The sequence below is a fragment of the Oncorhynchus mykiss genome, chromosome 13 (assembly GCF_057628025.1).
Source record: "Oncorhynchus mykiss isolate SJ-2025 chromosome 13, ASM5762802v1, whole genome shotgun sequence".
Lineage (NCBI taxonomy): Eukaryota > Metazoa > Chordata > Actinopteri > Salmoniformes > Salmonidae > Oncorhynchus > Oncorhynchus mykiss.
The window spans coordinates 7,797,501-7,820,156 of NC_143034.1; the positions used below are offsets into that span (position 1 = coordinate 7,797,501).

Sequence of the window (22,656 nt, forward strand, 5' to 3'; positions counted from 1 at the left end):
AAAGCCGCTACCTTTGCAGAGCAAGGGGAACAACTACTTCTAGGTCTCAGAGCGAGTGACGTCACCGACTGAAACACTATTAGCGCGCACCACCGCTAACTAGCTAGCCGCTTCACATCGGCCACACCAGCATAATAGTAGGTACTAAATCTGGCCCTCATATCATCACAGTCACCTAATCATCCCCAGTTTACAATTGTCTCATTCACCCCCCCCCCCCTCCTCTCCCCTGTAACTATTCCCCAGGTTGGCTCATCCCCCCCCCCCCCCCCCCCTCCTCTCCCCTGTAACTATTCCCCAGGTTGGCTCATCCCCCCCCCCTCCTCTCCCCTGTAACTATTCCCTATGATGGCTCACCCCCCCCCTCCCCCTCTCCCCTGTAACTATCCCCTAGGTTGGCTCAGCCCCCCCCCCCCCCCCTCCTCTCCCCTGTAACTATTCCCCAGGTTGGCTCACCCCCCCCCCCCCCCCCTCCTCTCCCCTGTAACTATCCCCTAGGTTGGCTCACCCCCCCCCCCCCTCCTCTCCCCTGTAACTATTCCCCAGGTTGGCTCATCCCCCCCCCTCCTCTCCCCTGTAACTATTCCCCAGGTTGGCTCATCACCCCCCCCCCCCCCTCTCCCCTGTAACTATTCCCCAGGTTGGCTCATCCCCCCCCCCCCCCTCTCCCCTGTAACTATTCCCTAGGTTGCCTCATCCCCCCCCCCTCCTCTCATTTAAGAGGCAAATAGTCCCAATTATAGTGTCAAACATGCTGACAGATGAGGCTAACATAAAACCACACATGTCCAACATAGTACCATACTCCCAGATGTAGCTAGTACCAAACATAAAACCATACTCCCAGATGTAGCTAGTACCAAACATAGTACCATACTCCCAGATGTAGCTAGTACCAACCATAGTACCATACTCCCAGATGTAGCTAGTACCAAACATAGTACCATACTCCCAGATGTAGCTAGTACCAAACATAAAACCATACTCCCAGATGTAGCTAGTACCAAACATGTCCAACATAGTACCAAACATAAAACCATACTCCCAGATGTAGCTAGTACCAAACATGTCCAACATAGTACCAAACATAAAACCATACTCCCAGATGTAGCTAGTACCAAACATGTCCAACATAGTACCAAACATAAAACCATACTCCCAGATGTAGCTAGTACCAAACATGTCCAACATAGTACCAAACATAAAACCATACTCCCAGATGTAGCTAGTACCAAACATGTCCAACATAGTACCAAACATAAAACCATACTCCTAGATGTAGCTAGTACCAAACATAAAACCATACTCCCAGATGTAGCTAGTACCAAACATAAAACCATACTCCCAGATGTAGCTAGTACCAAACATAAAACCATACTCCCAGGTGTAGCTAGTACCAAAACATGTCCAACATAGTACCATACTCCCAGATGTAGCTAGTACCAAAACAAAGTACCATACTCCCAGATGTAGCTAGTACCAAAACAAAGTACCATACTCCCAGATGTAGCTAGTACCAAACATAGTACCATACTCCCAGATGTAGCTAGTACCAAAACATAGTACCATACTCCCAGATGTAGCTAGTACCAAACATAGTACCATACTCCCAGATGTAGCTAGTACCAAAACATAGTACCATAGCTGATGCAAGAAAGTCACTGATCATGATATTTACTGACCGTTACTGACGATCTGTGTTGTGTTCTATGTTAATTGTCTCTACTATGTCTCCGTAGCTACCTGAACTCAGACATGGACAGCATGGACAATGACAATATGCCCCAAGACATATGTAGCATCACCCTAGAGAAGAGGTCATGTGGGGTGAGTAGCTACAGCCATCTATATATCATCACACTATGCCCCAATACATATGTAGCATCACCCTAGAGGAGAAGTCATGTGGGGTGAGTAGCTACAGCCATCTATATATCATCACACTATGCCCCAAGACATATGTAGCATCACCCTAGAGGAGAGGTCATGTGGGGTGAGTAGCTACAGCCATCTATATATCATCACACTATGCCCCAAGACATATGTAGCATCACCCTAGAGAAGAGGTCATCTATATCATGACACTATGCCCCTTGATGTACAGTGCCTTGCGAAAGTATTCGGCCCCCTTGAACTTTGCGACCTTTTGTCACAATTCAGGCTTCAAACATAAAGATATAAAACTATTTTTTTGTGAAGAATCAACAACAAGTGGGACACAATCATGAAGTGGAACGACATTTATTGGATATTTCAAACTTTTTTAACAAATCAAAAACTGAAAAATTGGGCGTGCAAAATTATTCAGCCCCCTTAAGTTAATACTTTGTAGCGCCACCTTTTGCTGCGATTACAGCTGTAAGTCGCTTGGGGTATGTCTCTATCAGTTTTGCACATCGAGAGACTGAAATTTTTTCCCATTCCTCCTTGCAAAACAGCTCGAGCTCAGTGAGGTTGGATGGAGAGCATTTGTGAACAGCAGTTTTCAGTTCTTTCCACAGATTCTCGATTGGATTCAGGTCTGGACTTTGACTTGGCCATTCTAACACCTGGATATGTTTATTTTTGAACCATTCCATTGTAGATTTTGCTTTATGTTTTGGATCATTGTCTTGTTGGAAGACAAATCTCCGTCCCAGTCTCAGGTCTTTTGCAGACTCCATCAGGTTTTCTTCCAGAATGGTCCTGTATTTGGCTCCATCCATCTTCCCATCAATTTTAACCATCTTCCCTGTCCCTGCTGAAGAAAAGCAGGTCCAAACCATGATGCTGCCACCACCATGTTTGACAGTGGGGATGGTGTGTTCAGGGTGATGAGCTGTGTTGCTTTTACGCCAAACATAACGTTTTGCATTGTTGCCAAAAAGTTCAATTTTGGTTTCATCTGACCAGAGCACCTTCTTCCACATGTTTGGTGTGTCTCCCAGGTGGCTTGTGGCAAACTTTAAACAACACTTTTTATGGATATCTTTAAGAAATGGCTTTCTTCTTGCCACTCTTCCATAAAGGCCAGATTTGTGCAATATACGACTGATTGATGTCCTATGGACAGAGTCTCCCACCTCAGCCGTAGATCTCTGCAGTTCATCCAGAGTGATCATGGGCCTCTTGGCTGCATCTCTGATCAGTCTTCTCCTTGTATGAGCTGAAAGTTTAGAGGGACGGCCAGGTCTTGGTAGATTTGCAGTGGTCTGATACTCCTTCCATTTCAATATTATCGCTTGCACAGTGCTCCTTGGGATGTTTAAAGCTTGGGAAATCTTTTTGTATCCAAATCCGGCTTTAAACTTCTTCACAACAGTATCTCGGACCTGCCTGGTGTGTTCCTTGTTCTTCAGGATGCTCTCTGCGCTTTTAACGGACCTCTGAGACTATCACAGTGCAGGTGCATTTATACGGAGACTTGATTACACACAGGTGGATTGTATTTATCATCATTAGTCATTTAGGTCAACATTGGATCATTCAGAGATCCTCACTGAACTTCTGGAGAGAGTTTGCTGCACTGAAAGTAAAGGGGCTGAATAATTTTGCACGCCCAATTTTTCAGTTTTTGATTTGTTAAAAAAGTTTGAAATATCCAATAAATGTCGTTTCACTTCATGATTGTGTCCCACTTGTTGTTGATTCTTCACAAAAAAAATACAGTTTTATATTTTTATGTTTGAATCCTGAAATGTGGCAAAAGGTCGCAAAGTTCTCTCATCTATATATCATGTCATCTATATATCATGACATCTATATATCATGTCATCTATCATGACATCTATATATCATGTCATCTATATATCATGTCATCTATATATCATGACATCTATATATCATGTCATCTATCATGACATCTATATATCATGTCATCTATATATCATGTCATCTATATATCATGACATCTATATATCATGTCATCTATAAATCATGTCATCTATCTATAGTTCATGTCATCTATATATCATGTCATCTATATATCATATCATCTATATATCATGTCATCTATATATCATGACATCTATATATCATGTCATCTATATATCATGTCATCTATATATAATGGCATCTATATATCATGTCATCTATATATCATGTAATCTATAGTTCATGTCATCTATATATCATGACATCTATATATCATGTCATCTATATATCATGTCATCTATATATCATGTCATCTATATATCATGTCATCTATATATCATGTCATCTATATATCATGTCATCTATATATCATGACATCTATCTATAGTTCATGTCATCTATATATCATGTCATCTATATATCATGTCATCTATATATCATGTCATCTATATATCATGTAATCTATAGTTCATGTCATCTATATATCATGACATCTATATATCATGACATCTATATATCATGACATCTATATATCATGTCATCTATATATCATGTAATCTATATATCATGTCATCTATATATCATGTCATCTATCTATATATCATGTAATCTATATATCATATCATCTATATATCATGACATCTATATATCATGTCATCTATATATCATGACATCTATATATCATGTAATCTATATATCATGACATCTATATATCATGTAATCTATATATCATGACATCTATATATCATGTCATCTATATATCATGTCATCTATATATCATGTCATCTATATATCATGTCATCTATATATCATGTCATCTATATATCATGTCATCTATATATCATGTCATCTATATATAGTTCATATCATCTATATATCATGTCATCTATATATCATCTATATATCATGTCATCTATAGTCCATGTCATCTATAGTTCATGACATCTATACATCATGTCATCTATATATCATGTCATCTATATATAGTTCATATCATCTATATATCATGTCATCTATATATCATCTATATATCATGTAATCTATATATCATGTCATCTATAGTTCATGTCATCTATATATCATGACATCTATATATCATGTCATCTATAGTTCATGTCATCTATATATCATGACATCTATATATCATGTCATCTATATATCATGTCATCTATATATCATCTATATATCATGTCATCTATATATCATGTCATCTATATATCATGACATCTATATATCATGTAATCTATATATCATGTCATCTATACATCATGTCATCTATATATCATGACATCTATATATCATGTCATCTATAGTTCATGTCATCTATATATCATGACATCTATATATCATGTAATCTATATATCATGTCATCTATATATCATGTAATCTATCTATCATGTCATCTATATATCATGACATCTATAGTTCATGTCATCTATATATCATGACATCTATATATCATGTAATCTATATATCATGTCATCTATATATCATGTAATCTATATATCATGTCATCTATAGTTCATGTCATCTATATATCATGACATCTATATATCATGTAATCTATATATCATGTCATCTATATATCATGTAATCTATCTATCATGTCATCTATATATCATGACATCTATATATCATGTAATCTATATATCATGTCATCTATATATCATGTAATCTATATATCATGTCATCTATATATCATGACATCTATATATCATGTAATCTATATATCATGTCATCTACATATCATGTAATCTATATATCATGTCATCTATATATCATGTCATCTATCTATCATGTCATCTATATATCATGACATCTATATATCATGTCATCTATATATCATGACATCTATATATCATGTAATCTATATATCATGTAATCTATATATCATGTCATCTATATATCATGTCATCTATCTATCATGTCATCTATATATCATTACATCTATATATCATGTCATCTATATATCATGACATCTATATATCATGTCATCTATATATCATGACATCTATATATCATGACATCTATATATCATGTCATCTATATATCATGACATCTATATATCATGTCATCTATATATCATGTCATCTATATATCATGACATCTATATATCATGTCATCTATATATCATGACATCTATATATCATGACATCTATATATCATGTCATCTATATATCATGTAATCTATATATCATGTCATCTTTAGTCCATGTCATCTATAGTTCATGTCATCTATATATCATGTCATCTATATATCATGTCATCTATATATAGTTAATATCATCTATATATCATGTCATCTATATATCATCTATATATCATGTCATCTATATATCATGTCATCTATAGTCCATGTCATCTATAGTTCATGACATCTATACATCATGTCATCTATATATCATGTCATCTATATATAGTTCATATCATCTATATATCATGTCATCTATATATCATCTATATATCATGTCATCTATAGTTCATGTCATCTATATATCATGACATCTATATATCATGTCATCTATATATCATGTCATCTATATATCATCTATATATCATGTCATCTATATATCATGTCATCTATATATCATGACATCTATATATCATGTAATCTATATATCATGTCATCTATACATCATGTCATCTATATATCATGACATCTATATATCATGTCATCTATAGTTCATGTCATCTATATATCATGACATCTATATATCATGTCATCTATATATCATGACATCTATATATCATGTAATCTATATATCATGTCATCTATATATCATGTAATCTATCTATCATGTCATCTATATATCATGTAATCTATCTTTCATGTCATCTATATATCATGACATCTATATATCATGTCATCTATATATCATGACATCTATATATCATGTAATCTATATATCATGACATCTATATATCATGTAATCTATATATCATGTCATCTATACATCATGTCATCTATATATCATGACATCTATATATCATGTAATCTATATATCATGTCATCTATACATCATGTCATCTATATATCATGACATCTATAGTTCATGTCATCTATATATCATGACATCTATATATCATGTCATCTATATATCATGACATCTATATATCATGTAATCTATATATCATGACATCTATATATCATGTCATCTATCTATCATGACATCTATATATCATGACATCTATATATCATGTCATCTATAGTTCATGTAATCTATATATCATATCATCTATAGTTCATGTCATCTATAGTTCATGTAATCTATATATCATGTCATCTATATATCATGTCATCTATATATCATGTAATAAGGTGTAATTTAACAGGCAAATCAGTTAAGAACAAATTCTTATTTACAATGCAAATCGACAGAGTAGTTCGGCACCACATCACTATATCATATGATGGGGTTAGCTGATACGTTAAACACCTATCCAGGTGTTGTGAGATCTGGCGTGCGTCTGCAATGTAATCATTGTGATGGCCAAAATCGCTGTGGAGATAGCTGTTATATTAGTTCAACGGCCCGTGTTTTCTACCAAGGATTCTCTCGCTTCAATAATAGTAGGTCTCTGACTGATATAGGTAGAATTAGAGGAGTACAGAGACACCTACTGGTGACTACATGTCATGACAACCTCTCAACATCTCGTTCTCGCGTGATCTCTTTCAATTAAATTCCTTTTTTTTCCAATTCAACATACTTTTTTTGACGTGGAAATGTAAAAAACACTTACATTGTCAAAGTGAAACATGTTTTGACCTGCACTGTTGGAGCTCGGAGTATAAGAATTAACACTGTACCCTGCGATTACATCTGCTACCCTGTCTATGTGACTAATAAACTCATCTAATCATCTATCTAATCTATCAACGATGGTCAAATAAGACATTAATAATGGAATAATAAGGATAACGTTAATAGCGCTAATAATATTAACAGCAATTACAACAAATAATAATTATGAGAATAATTCAAACTTTCCATATCTCCCTCTCTCTTGCTCTAGTTGACCAATGCGGTGGAGAAAGTGGCGCGCGTCCTGCACTGTGTTGCCCGTAGCAACTTGACGTTGTCCGAGGAGACTGTTATGCGTCTGGTCGTGGAGCTGACCGGGCGGCTCAACTCATTGGTCCAGAAGTTCTCCACCGCGGTAAGCCTCAACCAATCATTAGGGGACTTATTTGGACATTAGATCATATTTGAGGTCTTAAAAATTTGGACATAATGTTAATAAGTGTGGAATTAATTATAACTCAAATGGTCATTTACCATGATATGTACACTGTAGAGTTATGCTGCCGATCTCACAAAATGAATTAGACCATGTCTAATATTTTATCTTCCCCATACAGAACTTCAGTGAGGTGGCGCACCACTTCCAGGAGGTGTTTGGCCAGGCAGACTCCCCGGCTCTGACCCAGGAGAATCTCAACGACCCAGACTTCATCAGGCTCTGGTTCCAGATCAAACTGAAGCCCCTGCTTCCCTCCGTCCCCCCCGGCCTTCTCTCCTGCCTCAGCACCAAGAACTTCACCTGCCCCGTCTACCAAGCCCTGTGAGTAACACTAAACCTAACCTAACCTAACACTAATACATCTACCAAGCCCTGTGAGTAACACTAAACCTAACCTAACCTAACACTATTACATCTACCAAGCCCTGTGAGTAACACTAAACCTAACCTAACACTAATACATCTACCAAGCCCTGCGAGTAACACTAAACCTAACCTAACACTAATACATCTACCAAGCCCTGTGACTAACACTAAACCTAACCTAACACTAATACATCTACCAAGCCCTGTGAGTAACACTAAACCTAACCTAACACTAATACATCTACCAAGCCCTGTGAGTAACACTAAACCTAACACTAATACATCTACCAAGCCCTGTGAGTAACACTAAACCTAACCTAACACTATTACATCTACCAAGCCCTGTGAGTAACACTAAACCTAACCTAACCTAACACTATTACATCTACCAAGCCCTGTGAGTAACACTAAACCTAACCTAACCTAACACTATTACATCTACCAAGCCCTGTGAGTAACACTAAACCTAACCTAACACTAATACATCTACCAAGCCCTGTGAGTAACACTAAACCTAACCTAACACTAATACATCTACCAAGCCCTGTGAGTAACACTAAACCTAACCTAACACTAATACATCTACCAAGCCCTGTGAGTAACACTAAACCTAACCTAACACTAATACATCTACCAAGCCCTGTGAGTAACACTAAACCTAACCTAACACTAAAACATCTACCAAGCCCTGTGAGTAACACTAAACCTAACCTAACCTAACACTAATACATCTACCAAGCCCTGTGAGTAACACTAAACCTAACCTAACACTAATACATCTACCAAGCCCTGTGAGTAACACTAAACCTAACCTAACCTAACACTATTACATCTACCAAGCCCTGTGAGTAACACTAAACCTAACCTAACACTAATACATCTACCAAGCCCTGTGAGTAACACTAAACCTAACACTAATACATCTACCAAGCCCTGTGAGTAACACTAAACCTAACACTAAAACATCTACCAAGCCCTGTGAGTAACACTAAACCTAACCTAACACTATTACATCTACCAAGCCCTGTGAGTAACACTAAACCTAACCTAACCTAACACTAATACATCTACCAAGCCCTGTGAGTAACACTAAACCTAACCTAACCTAACACTATTACATCTACCAAGCCCTGTGAGTAACACTAAACCTAACCTAACCTAACACTAATACATCTACCAAGCCCTGTGAGTAACACTAAACCTAACCTAACACTAATACATCTACCAAGCCCTGCGAGTAACACTAAACCTAACCTAACACTAATACATCTACCAAGCCCTGTGACTAACACTAAACCTAACCTAACACTAATACATCTACCAAGCCCTGTGAGTAACACTAAACCTAACCTAACACTAATACATCTACCAAGCCCTGTGAGTAACACTAAACCTAACACTAATACATCTACCAAGCCCTGTGAGTAACACTAAACCTAACCTAACACTATTACATCTACCAAGCCCTGTGAGTAACACTAAACCTAACCTAACCTAACACTATTACATCTACCAAGCCCTGTGAGTAACACTAAACCTAACCTAACCTAACACTATTACATCTACCAAGCCCTGTGAGTAACACTAAACCTAACCTAACACTAATACATCTACCAAGCCCTGTGAGTAACACTAAACCTAACCTAACACTAATACATCTACCAAGCCCTGTGAGTAACACTAAACCTAACCTAACACTAATACATCTACCAAGCCCTGTGAGTAACACTAAACCTAACCTAACACTAATACATCTACCAAGCCCTGTGAGTAACACTAAACCTAACCTAACACTAAAACATCTACCAAGCCCTGTGAGTAACACTAAACCTAACCTAACCTAACACTAATACATCTACCAAGCCCTGTGAGTAACACTAAACCTAACCTAACACTAATACATCTACCAAGCCCTGTGAGTAACACTAAACCTAACCTAACCTAACACTATTACATCTACCAAGCCCTGTGAGTAACACTAAACCTAACCTAACACTAATACATCTACCAAGCCCTGTGAGTAACACTAAACCTAACACTAATACATCTACCAAGCCCTGTGAGTAACACTAAACCTAACACTAAAACATCTACCAAGCCCTGTGAGTAACACTAAACCTAACCTAACACTATTACATCTACCAAGCCCTGTGAGTAACACTAAACCTAACCTAACCTAACACTAATACATCTACCAAGCCCTGTGAGTAACACTAAACCTAACCTAACCTAACACTATTACATCTACCAAGCCCTGTGAGTAACACTAAACCTAACCTAACCTAACACTAATACATCTACCAAGCCCTGTGAGTAACACTAAACCTAACCTAACCTAACACTAATACATCTACCAAGCCCTGTGAGTAACACTAAACCTAACCTAACACTATTACATCTACCAAGCCCTGTGAGTAACACTAAACCTAACACTAATACATCTACCAAGCCCTGTGAGTAACACTAAACCTAACCTAACACTAATACATCTACCAAGCCCTGTGAGTAACACTAAACCTAACCTAACACTAATACATCTACCAAGCCCTGTGAGTAACACTAAACCTAACCTAACACTAATACATCTACCAAGCCCTGTGAGTAACACTAAACCTAACCTAACACTATTACATCTACCAAGCCCTGTGAGTAACACTAAACCTAACCTAACCTAACACTATTACATCTACCAAGCCCTGTGAGTAACACTAAACCTAACCTAACACTAATACATCTACCAAGCCCTGTGAGTAACACTAAACCTAACCTAACCTAACACTAATACATCTACCAAGCCCTGTGAGTAACACTAAACCTAACCTAACACTATTACATCTACCAAGCCCTGTGAGTAACACTAAACCTAACCTAACACTATTACATCTACCAAGCCCTGTGAGTAACACTAAACCTAACCTAACACTATTACATCTACCAAGCCCTGTGAGTAACACTAAACCTAACCTAACACTATTACATCTACCAATCCCTGTGAGTAACACTAAACCTAACCTAACACTATTACATCTACCAAGCCCTGTGAGTAACACTAAACCTAACCTAACCTAACACTATTACATCTACCAAGCCCTGTGAGTAACACTAAACCTAACCTAACCTAACACTATTACATCTACCAAGCCCTGTGAGTAACACTAAACCTAACCTAACCTAACACTATTACATCTACCAAGCCCTGTGAGTAACACTAAACCTAACCTAACACTAATACATCTACCAAGCCCTGTGAGTAACACTAAACCTAACCTAACACTATTACATCTACCAAGCCCTGTGAGTAACACTAAACCTAACCTAACACTAATACATCTACCAAGCCCTGTGAGTAACACTAAACCTAACCTAACCTAACACTATTACATCTACCAAGCCCTGTGAGTAACACTAAACCTAACCTAACCTAACACTATTACATCTACCAAGCCCTGTGAGTAACACTAAACCTAACCTAACCTAACACTATTACATCTACCAAGCCCTGTGAGTAACACTAAACCTAACCTAACACTAATACATCCAAGCCCTGTGAGCAACACTAAACCTAACCTAACCTAACACTATTACATCTACCAAGCCCTGTGAGTAACACTAAACCTAACCTAACCTAACACTATTACATCTACCAAGCCCTGTGAGTAACACTAAACCTAACCTAACCTAACACTAATACATCTACCAAGCCCTGTGAGTAACACTAAACCTAACCTAACCTAACACTATTACATCTACCAAGCCCTGTGAGTAACACTAAACCTAACCTAACCTAACACTAATACATCTACCAAGCCCTGTGAGTAACACTAAACCTAACCTAACCTAACACTATTACATCTACCAAGCCCTGTGAGTAACACTAAACCTAACCTAACCTAACACTATTACATCTACCAAGCCCTGTGAGTAACACTAAACCTAACCTAACCTAACACTATTACATCTACCAAGCCCTGTGAGTAACACTAAACCTAACCTAACACTAATACATCTACCAAGCCCTGTGAGTAACACTAAACCTAACCTAACACTAATACATCTACCAAGCCCTGTGAGTAACACTAAACCTAACCTAACCTAACACTAATACATCTACCAAGCCCTGTGAGTAACACTAAACCTAACCTAACCTAACACTATTACATCTACCAAGCCCTGTGAGTAACACTAAACCTAACCTAACACTAATACATCCAAGCCCTGTGAGTAACACTAAACCTAACCTAACCTAACACTAATACATCTACCAAGCCCTGTGAGCAACACTAAACCTAACCTAAACACTAAAACATCTACCAAGCCCTGTGAGTAACACTAAACCTAACCTAACTCAACACTAATACATCTACCAAGCCCTGTGAGTAACACTAAACCTAACCTAACACTAATACATCTACCAAGCCCTGTGAGTAACACTAAACCTAACCTAACCTAACACTATTACATCTACCAAGCCCTGTGAGTAACACTAAACCTAACCTAACACTAATACATCCAAGCCCTGTGAGTAACACTAAACCTAACCTAACCTAACACTAATACATCTACCAAGCCCTGTGAGTAACACTAAACCTAACCTAACACTAATACATCTACCAAGCCCTGTGAGTAACACTAAACCTAACCTAACCTAACACTAATACATCTACCAAGCCCTGTGAGTAACACTAAACCTAACCTAACCTAACACTATTACATCTACCAAGCCCTGTGAGTAACACTAAACCTAACCTAACACTAATACATCCAAGCCCTGTGAGTAACACTAAACCTAACCTAACCTAACCTAACACTATTACATCTACCAATCCCTGTGAGTAACACTAAACCTAACCTAACACTAATACATCTACCAAGCCCTGTGAGTAACACTAAACCTAACCTAACACTAATACATCCAAGCCCTGTGAGTAACACTAAACCTAACCTAACCTAACACTATTACATCTACCAAGCCCTGTGAGTAACACTAAACCTAACCTAACACTAATACATCCAAGCCCTGTGAGTAACACTAAACCTAACCTAACCTAACCTAACACTATTACATCTACCAAGCCCTGTGAGTAACACTACTAATACTATATGTATGGTTCCACAGTGTGGAGGAGCTGAGTGAACAAATTAAGCTGATGGACCAGGAGGACGAGCAGATGTATGAAATGCAGGGTCACGTGATCTACAAACAGTTCCTGTTGCCCTTCCTGTTGAATCACAACTCCTCAGGTCAGAGTTCTGATTGATCAGTTCTCCAGGCCCCCCAAAAAAACCCTGTATTTGTTACTGCTTTATTTACGTTGGTAACCAGTTTATAATAGCAATAAAGTATCTCGGGGTGGGGGGTGGGGGGGTTGTGGTATATGGATAATATACCACGGCTAATGGCTGTACTCCGCGAAGTGTTGTTCCTAAGAACAGCCCTTAGCCGTGGTATATTGGCCATATACCACAACACCCACATGCACTATTGCTTAAATATAAGTTGGGACATATCACTTCCTCAGTTACATGTGTTGTATAGAGGACTCTATTGCCCAAAATACAGTTGTAGCATGGGCAGCAACGTTGATGACTGTCACCATTTTGAAGTAGTCAACTGGGCGGGACATCCTATAGGTTAAGGAAGGATCACATAAGACATTCCACAACTGCAGGTGGCCAATAAATGACCAACCTTGACTTCATACCTGTTCAAACAACACACCCTGCATCCCACTGCTGGCTTGGCCACTGAAACTAAGCAGGGTCGGTCCTGGTGGGAGAACAGATGATGCTGTAAGTGGTGTTGGAGGGCCAGAAGGAGCCACTCTTTCCTCTGGTCTAAAAACATATCCTAATGCCCCAGGGCTCCCTACACAGGGACATTGCCCTGTGTAGGGAGCCATCTTTCAGATGGGATGTTAAAAGGGTGTCCTGACTCTCTGTGGCCACTAAAATATCCCATGGCACTTATTGTAAGAGTAGGGGGTATTTAACCCCAGTGTCCTGGCTAAATTCCCAATCTGGCCCCCATACCATCATGGCCACTTAATCATCCCCAGCTCCCAATTGGTTCATTCATCCCCCCCTTCCTCTCCCCTGTAATGATTCCCCAGGTTGTTGCTGTAAATCTGAATGTGTTCTTAGTCAACTTTACCTGGTAAAATAAGGGTTAGATAAAAAAAATAAAGTATAAACCCTTTCAGTTTGTTTACCAACACATAGAAGTAATATAATAAAACAACACTTCAAAATGGAGATGGCCTCACTGGCGCTGCTCGTGTGCTCACCGATACAACGTTGCGATCTCTATACAAGTCTATGGTGGCAAACTTCAGACTCTTTGTCATGTGATGGGGAGATTGAGATTATAACCCTCAAATGGCCTCTGATATACTGATAGGATCCCTTCACTATTTCCATCCTCAGACCCACAATGCATCTCTTCAGCCAGTAGCAGTTCAGACTGGCTGATCAAGAACTTTGGCGGATTCTCTGCATTCGCTCCTCTGACGGATTTCTATGATCTAAATGCTAATTTCTCTGCTGTAAGTATGAGAGTCATGTACGTTTCTATGTCGGCTGACTGCACCACCATGTTTATACTGTATATACACTACCGGTCAAAATTTTGGACACACCTACTCATTCTAGGGTTTTTCTTTATTTTATTTTTTTACCATTTTCTACATTGTAGAATAATAGTGAAGAAATCAAAACTATTAAATAACACATATGGAATCATGTAGTAACCATAAAAAGTGTTAAACAAATCCAAACATATTTTATATTTGAGATTCTTCAAATAGCCACCCTTTGCCTTGATGACAGCTTTGCACACTCTTGGCATTCTCTCAACCAGCTTCACCTGGAATGCTTTTCCAACCGTCTTGAAGGAGTTCCCACATAGGCTGAGCACTTGTTGGCTGCTTTTCCTTCACTATGCGGTCCATGATTATACAGTACATAAATATTTGGATAATTATGTATTCTGTGATTATATTGAGTCACCATATCAGCAATTGTTATGTTTCTAACATTTGATAGAGAAACTGAATCTAATGCTTAATAACCTTCTTGTTTCCTCTCTTCCAGTTGTCAGCCCTGGAGGTTCTCTCTCCAAAGCAGACAGCAGAGCTGGTGGTGTTGCCTCTTCCTGGTCTTTCAGGGAAAGATGTCATCATCAACACAGTGTTTGACTACCTGACTGAGTCACCAAAGGAGAGGAAACTCCCTGACTTCCTGTACCACCTCATAAGGCTGTCTGTGGTGGTAATGACCCCAAAGATTATTAGTAAACACCTTGTAAATCTGTCTTTGAGTTAACTGAAAAAAACATTGTAGTCTTGCTTCAATATGTTGATGTTAACTTCTATCCTCTCCCCAGACTCCAGTCGGCTGCACGGTGTACCAGACCATGTAAGTCTGACGTGAGACAATAGGTTGATTAGGCGATCCATGATATGCGGATCTAGTAATTGCATAAATATTCTCTATGTTCATGTGAAAAGATTAAAGATACCAATCTTTTAAATGACATTGTTTTTGTTTTCCACAGCTTTGTGAGGCTGTACCAAGCCATGTCAGCGTTGCCTCAAGAAATGGAGCCAATCATCTGGGCCAGTGTTTATGACCTCACAGAATCTGCACCAATGGGTGAGTCAGGAGCGCTGTCTTTTTCTCAAATCAGATTCCAGATATAATTGTTTAATTTTTTTTTAACTCAATTTAATCTCTTTGTATTTTGTTTTCATGTGAATAGATTGTTCTCTGGTACCAGTTAACCAACAGGCAAGTCAGTTCATGTATCATAAAAATGTTTCCAGATTGTGAAAGAACATTGTTCTTTATGCTTCTTATATTACCCTGAACTGAACATAGGAGGAATGGACAACAGTAAGACTCTTCTCAGAGACTTTCCTTAATGATTATTTTGTCTCTCTTGTTTTCTAGTGTCCAGTGTCATCACACAATGGTAAATGTAGTTTAGTAAACAACAACTTGATACTGAACCCCCATTCTTTATCCCAGAACTGCACATTTAATCCAATATCAAATGTTCTGTGTCCTTATTTTTCTTTTCATCTCTCTCAGCAACAAGAGTCTGTGCCGGAGTTGACAGGTACAGTAAGACATTATTCAGACCAGACTAGGGTTGCAACATTCTTGTAACTGTCCCAAAATTCATATATATATATATATATATGTTTTATTCTTGGTTGGAAGATGTAAAGAATAAGGAGGAAATAATCAAGTTATCTGGAATCTTCCAAACTGTTTTTCTGAAAAGTTGGGGAATTTGGGAAACTTCCCAGAATTCTGCAAACCTAGTCCATCCAAATGATTGAAACACACGGATCCTGATTGTGAGAGTTGGTTGTGAGTTTGACACTGATACTTCTGTCTTACCCGTGTTAAAGCTCGGCTCTACAACAGCTCTTGGACTCTGGGATCTCGACGGGACGTCTATGTGACTTCAGCATCAAACAATACGCCTGCTCACAGGTCTGGGTTGAACTGTCTTGAGACAATCATGTTTGTACTTATATATCACTGGCTTTGTGCTTATAGCCTTTGGCTTTCTGTGTTTACGAGTCACAGAAATAAACACTACATTTAACATTTGGATTAGTTATAAACATTCACCGGTGGTTCATGTTAACTACAGTGGGAAGTGACGTGTGGTCGAGCAGTTACAGTCGCTGACCCCGGCACACGTGTCATGTATGTCAGAGTCGGTTCAAATCCGTCCCACAGCCCTTTGACTCACCCTCCGTCTTTGTGTAGTGTAGACTTGACCATCTCTTCAATAAAGTCAAAAAAACATCACAAAGGACTAGGACTGCCTCACTCCCTAAAAGGTTGAAACAATGTGCAATGGAAGAAGTATGGAAGAAGTGTTAGTGGCTAAAGGACTTATCTTTTTCCACAGCTGAAAGACCTCAAAGCTGAGAACCTGGTCACACTGCTGAAATGTAAACTATCAGAGAACAACACAGACTCCAAAGAGACCTGGAAGCTGTTATTCACTAAAGCTTCTGCAGTTCTGGATCAGGCTCTTGTACTTCTCTCCAACCAGGTACGTCTGATTCTGAAAACATTGCGGGTGTCCTTACCAATGTCGACTTAACCAATTTCTCAGCCCTAGAGTTTCCGAATAGAGCATAAAAATTTAACAATTGTGTTCAAGGCCAGGAATGGTTTAGGGTTGGCCTAGTTTGAGGTTAAAGTTCAAGTAAGTATGTGGTGTATCGGGTCAGGGTTTGCTAAACCTTGAAGTAACCAACCACACCTCTTCCTCCCCAGTCTGAGCCTGTGATTGGCCCAGCACTATCCCAGGTGCTGGATGTGATTGGAGAGATCAGGGTCAATAGACTGACTGAGGATCAGCTGAGAGACAGTGATGTCATCAGGAAGTTGTTCTCTGGGCGTCTGAGAGCGTTCCTGCCGTCTGCATCAGGAGGGTTTCTGCACTGCCTCAGCACCAAGAACCTCAGCTGTGACTCTTACCAAGCTGTGTAAGTGGTTACTATTTCGGTTTAGGGCCTTAGTGTGTCAGGTCCTCACACAGTTAGGTGTTAGGTCCTCATAATGTAGATATTAGGTCCTCATAATGTAGGTATTAGGTCCTCATAATGTAGGTATTAGGTCCTCATAATGTAGGTATTAGGTCCTCATAATGTAGGTAGTAGGTCCTCATAATGTAGGTATTAGGTCCTCATAATGTAGGTATTAGGTCCTCATAATGTAGGTAGTAGGTCCTCATAATGTAGGTATTAGGTCCTCATAATGTAGGTATTAGGTCCTCATAATGTAGGTATTAGGTCCTCATAATGTAGGTATTAGGTCCTCGTAATGCAGGTATTAGGTCCTCATAATGTAGGTATTAGCTCCTCATAATGTAGGTATTAGGTCCTCATGATGTAGGTATTAGGTCCTCATAATATTATGTCCCCTAAATGTTAGGTCCTTATAACTTAAACACATTACTCACGTATCACTTTCAGGGTGAAGGAGTTTGGAGCCCAGTTTGATCACATGAACCTAGAGCAGCAGCAGCTGGTTCTGAAGGAGCTGGTCGTCCCCTTCCTGTCTCGACCCACATCAGGTAATCATCATCTGATTGCATGTTTGTTTTTGAATTGTTGATTGGTTAGTTTTTCAAGTATATCACATTGTTTTTTCATTTATTTTTTATTTGTTATAGTTGGTGATGACAGATAAAAAACATTACACAACGTAGATCTGCAAATTTGGATAGGTTTAGGCCTTTCGCATGTTTGTGTTTTGATGTTTATGTCTGTATGTTAATAATCCCCCTTCTCTCCAGACTCTGGCTGTGTGTCCAACTCTAACAGCAGTGTGGACTGGCTGCAGAAGAACTTGGGGCCGTTCTCAGTTCTTGTGTCCCTCGGGAACCTGTTGAATCTCAACACAGACTTCTCTCCTGTACGTCTCGTTTTCTGCCGACTACGCCACAATGATTATTCGTAGATATTTGTCCTTACCAAGTATTGATAACCTTCTTGTCTCCTCTCCTTCCAGTTGTCAGCCCTGGAGGTTCTCTCTCCAAAGCAGACAGCTGAGCTGGTGGTGTTGCCTCTTCCTGGTCTTCCAGGGAAAGATGTCATCGTCAACACAGTGTTTGACTACCTGACTGAGTCACCAAAGGAGAGGAGACTCCCTGAGTTCCTGTACCACCTCGTCAGGCTCTCTGAAGAGGTAACACTTTGTGCATTAGTAAACACAAGTTCTAACTTGTTTCTCAACTGATATTGATACTTTATCTTGTTGTTATATTGATGTTATATTGATGTCTTTTTCAGATGATGCTACCATGTGACAGCTTTAAGACCATGTAAGTGTATTCAACAGAAGTCTTAACGATGAAGAGGTCGTTTTTTTATCTTAATGACCTTGTAAAACCACAAAGCACCACTACTACACTTTGACATGTCCGTTTGTCTGTTTCTGTCTCAGCTTTGAGCGTCTGTACCAGGCCTTACCGTCTGCACCTCCAGAGATGGAGCCAGTTATTCAGGCCATTATAGACAACCTGATGCAGACCGCTCCAGAAGGTCAGTTGTCCTTCATTAACCTCGTTGACTATTTTAACACGAATAAGATTATTAAAAACAATATATCAACTGACTATTTTTCAATGCGTTTTCTAACTTTTGTTGACAGATTGCTTGCCGATGAATATGAAGGTGAGAATGTATCTCTTTTTTTGTTATTATATCTTTCATTGACTACTGTAATGAAGTAATGTAACTACTGTAATTGACTACTGTAATGAGGTAATGTAACTACTGTAATGAAGTAATGTAACTACTGTAATGAAGTAATGTAACTACTGTAATGAAGTAATGTAACTACTGTAATTGACTACTCTAATGAGGTAAGGTAACTACTGTAATGACTACTGTCAAAAAATAATGTAACTACTGTAATTAACTACTCTAATTGACTACTGTAATGAAGTAATGTAACTACTGTAATTGACTACTGTAATTGACTACTGTAATGAAGTAATGTAACTACTGTAATTGACTACTGTAATGAAAGGCACATTATTATTGATATCTTTGTAATATAATATCTTCTGTCTTTTTCAGTGCCCAATAACACCAGCGAACGGTAAAGTGTTTTCTCTGACAGCAACAACAGATGTGATGTGATACCTACTGTGTCGTATATATATTGCCGCATGAGAGTCTAAATCTAAACATGTATGTCTCTTTTTCTCTCCTGGTCACCTGCAGATACCAGAGTCTGTGAAGGAAATGCCAGGTAACAAGTTAACCACCTGTATCTTAGATCTACCTGGTCTTAATCCATTTAGAAAACTCTTATGGTGATCAGTGATATGACCGTTTGTTCTGTTTGATTCTTCTACAGTGATTCGCTACAAAGTTATTTGGCGACATCAAATACAGCGAACGTGCCCTGTACCTTTACCCTGGAGGAGTATGCCTGTGCATCGGTGAGATTTTTCCACTACAGCCGTGATTCTAGTGGATGAGAGACAAAGAGATACTGTGGAGATACACCAAGGTAGAGAAAACCCTCTGCATGTATTCATTCATTGACTCCATATATCATCTGTTCTTCTCTCTCGAAGCTGAAAGACTTCACTGCAGAACACCTGGTGTCTCTTCTGAGATGTAACCTGCCCGGCAACTCCTCTCACTCTAAAGAGACGTGGAAGGTTCTCCTCACCAAACTGACCTCTGTCTTAGACCAAGCTCTGGACATGTTCTCCAATATGGTGAGAATATACAGTAGATCAACGTTCCTTAAATGTGTGGGGCGCGTTCAGCAGGACGCAACGTTTGTGGAAAGTTCACATAGGAATATGCTATGTAGGAATCACGGCGGTTCTATTCATGGTTTTCTATCTGCAACGTTCGAGAGCGTTTTACAACTGAACATGGCCCTGTTGTTCTGTTATTGAATGACCGATCTCTTCCTCCCCAGTCCAAACCTGTCATTGGTCCAGCAGTATCCCAGGCGCTCGATGTGATTGGAGAGATCCGGGTCAACAGACTGACTGAGGATCAGCTGAGAGACAGTGATGTCATCAGGAAGTGGTTCTCTGGGCGTCTGAGAGTGTTCCTGCCGTCTGCATCAGGAGTGTTTCTGCACTGCCTCAGCACCAAGAACCTCAGCTGTGACTCGTATCAACAGATGTATGTTTTATAACCGCCTCGTAACACTGGGTTCACATAATTTAGGTCCTCATAATTTAGGTCCTCATAATTTAGGTCCTCATAATTTAGGTCCTCATAATTTAGGTCCTCATAATTTAGGTCCTCATCATTTAGGTCCTCTTTAGCTATACAACATTTGACAGTGGTATGTCAAAGAATATTTTATATACCATGTTGTCTTGACAATACCCCTCGAGAGGGGACTATGTTTGTCCCAGCCATTAGTAGCAGATATTGGTGCGTTCAGCTGACTGAGAGGAATCCAATACAATTTCCTGGATATTTCTAGGTCAAACACAAGGGGAGAAATCATGGGTTGGGGTCAGGGGTTAACCCACCATTAAGGACGTCGCGCCCAGATGGTTAACCCTCTAGAAACAAAGTGTTTTCTCAAGGATATTTACTGCCCTAACACATCATTTGTTTTCATCAAGCTTTTTCATTCTCTATTTAAGAACATCTAGTGGTATCTGAAACACATGTCAATATAGCATTTGATGAAACATTAGAAGTGTACCTTATTGCCATTACCTCAATGAAAGCACTAAATATCACAGTTGAAATGTCTAATTGGGTAATGCCAAATTTCAGTCAGAAGCACTACATATCACAGTTGAAATGTCTCATTGGGTAATGCCAAATTTCAGTCAGAAGGAAGTGTGGTTTAAAGTGTTGGAAATGCAGCAGAAATGTATTGGAAAGGTCAGGAAAACATCAGGGAAGATCTTTAGGCAATAAATGTGCCTGATCTTCTGTGTAGAAGAAACGGTCATCATTGCTTTCAATTCATTTTCTCCAGTCATTCTGAGCAGATTCTTTCGCAGTCGTCCTCTTCCCTTCTATCGAGTCCTGCTCAAACCGTTCAAACGCTAGAGCAACTTTTCTAGGAAGATGCTCCCGGTAGAGGTCCCGCGCGGACCTTGTATCTAGAGGCTTCATGATCTATATTTCCTTTCTCACAGACTGAGGGAGTTCAGCAATCAATTCGACCAAATGGACCAGATGAGACAAGAGCTGGTGGTCAAATACTTCATCCAGCCCTTCCTGACCAAAAACTCCTCAGGTATGGAAGATAGCAACTAGAGTAAAAGCAGCAAACTGTTCCTCATCTTCATTTAATCTTTGACCTTAACCAATCGGTATCTTCCCTCCAGACTCTGGCTGTGTGTCCAACTCTAACAGCAGTGTGGCCTGGCTGCAGAAGAACCTGGGGCGGTTTTCAGTCCTGGTGTCCCTCAGCGACATGTTGAAACTCAACACAGACTTCTCTCCTGTACGTCTCACTTTCTGCCGACTACGCCACTTTCTTTATACATACATATATTTTATTAAGGACACAATAAATGGGTTGTAAAGTATTCTAGTTAAGTCTGTACATCAGTAATGTTTTCACAGATCAGTTCACCCAGGTTAAAATGTCAGTTTTTTGATGTTGGAGAAGGTGTTTTGAACATTACAATCTCTCTCTTTCCACCTTTCTCCTTCC

The 22,656-nt window shown here is 39.1% G+C and overlaps 1 protein-coding gene across 6 annotated transcripts in view; it reads left to right on the plus strand.

Moving 5' to 3' along the window:
• Window positions 1-22,656, plus strand: part of mslnb (mesothelin b) — a 133,706-nt gene that overhangs the window by 36,526 nt on the left and 74,524 nt on the right. For 5 of the 6 annotated variants that reach the window (XM_090194767.1, XM_090194771.1, XM_090194770.1 and 2 more), the window contains exons 12-38: window positions 1,740-1,827; window positions 7,870-8,013; window positions 8,216-8,418; window positions 13,580-13,704; window positions 14,887-15,005; window positions 15,553-15,729; window positions 15,845-15,876; window positions 16,016-16,113; window positions 16,220-16,248; window positions 16,411-16,432; window positions 16,552-16,579; window positions 16,878-16,962; window positions 17,390-17,536; window positions 17,764-17,975; window positions 18,465-18,565; window positions 18,788-18,906; window positions 19,003-19,179; window positions 19,284-19,315; window positions 19,438-19,535; window positions 19,645-19,667; window positions 20,076-20,097; window positions 20,223-20,250; window positions 20,359-20,443; window positions 20,582-20,728; window positions 20,938-21,149; window positions 22,133-22,233; window positions 22,325-22,443. In XM_090194767.1, coding sequence (XP_090050893.1) covers window positions 1,740-1,827; window positions 7,870-8,013; window positions 8,216-8,418; window positions 13,580-13,704; window positions 14,887-15,005; window positions 15,553-15,729; window positions 15,845-15,876; window positions 16,016-16,113; window positions 16,220-16,248; window positions 16,411-16,432; window positions 16,552-16,579; window positions 16,878-16,962; window positions 17,390-17,536; window positions 17,764-17,975; window positions 18,465-18,565; window positions 18,788-18,906; window positions 19,003-19,179; window positions 19,284-19,315; window positions 19,438-19,535; window positions 19,645-19,667; window positions 20,076-20,097; window positions 20,223-20,250; window positions 20,359-20,443; window positions 20,582-20,728; window positions 20,938-21,149; window positions 22,133-22,233; window positions 22,325-22,443 — 2,773 coding nt within the window. Of the gene's footprint in view, window positions 1-1,739; window positions 1,828-1,860; window positions 1,911-7,869; window positions 8,014-8,215; window positions 8,419-13,579; window positions 13,705-14,886; window positions 15,006-15,552; window positions 15,730-15,844; window positions 15,877-16,015; window positions 16,114-16,219; window positions 16,249-16,410; window positions 16,433-16,551; window positions 16,580-16,877; window positions 16,963-17,389; window positions 17,537-17,763; window positions 17,976-18,464; window positions 18,566-18,787; window positions 18,907-19,002; window positions 19,180-19,283; window positions 19,316-19,437; window positions 19,536-19,644; window positions 19,668-20,075; window positions 20,098-20,222; window positions 20,251-20,358; window positions 20,444-20,581; window positions 20,729-20,937; window positions 21,150-22,132; window positions 22,234-22,324; window positions 22,444-22,656 lie in introns of those variants that run through there. The other variant, XM_090194772.1, reaches the window with a different exon arrangement.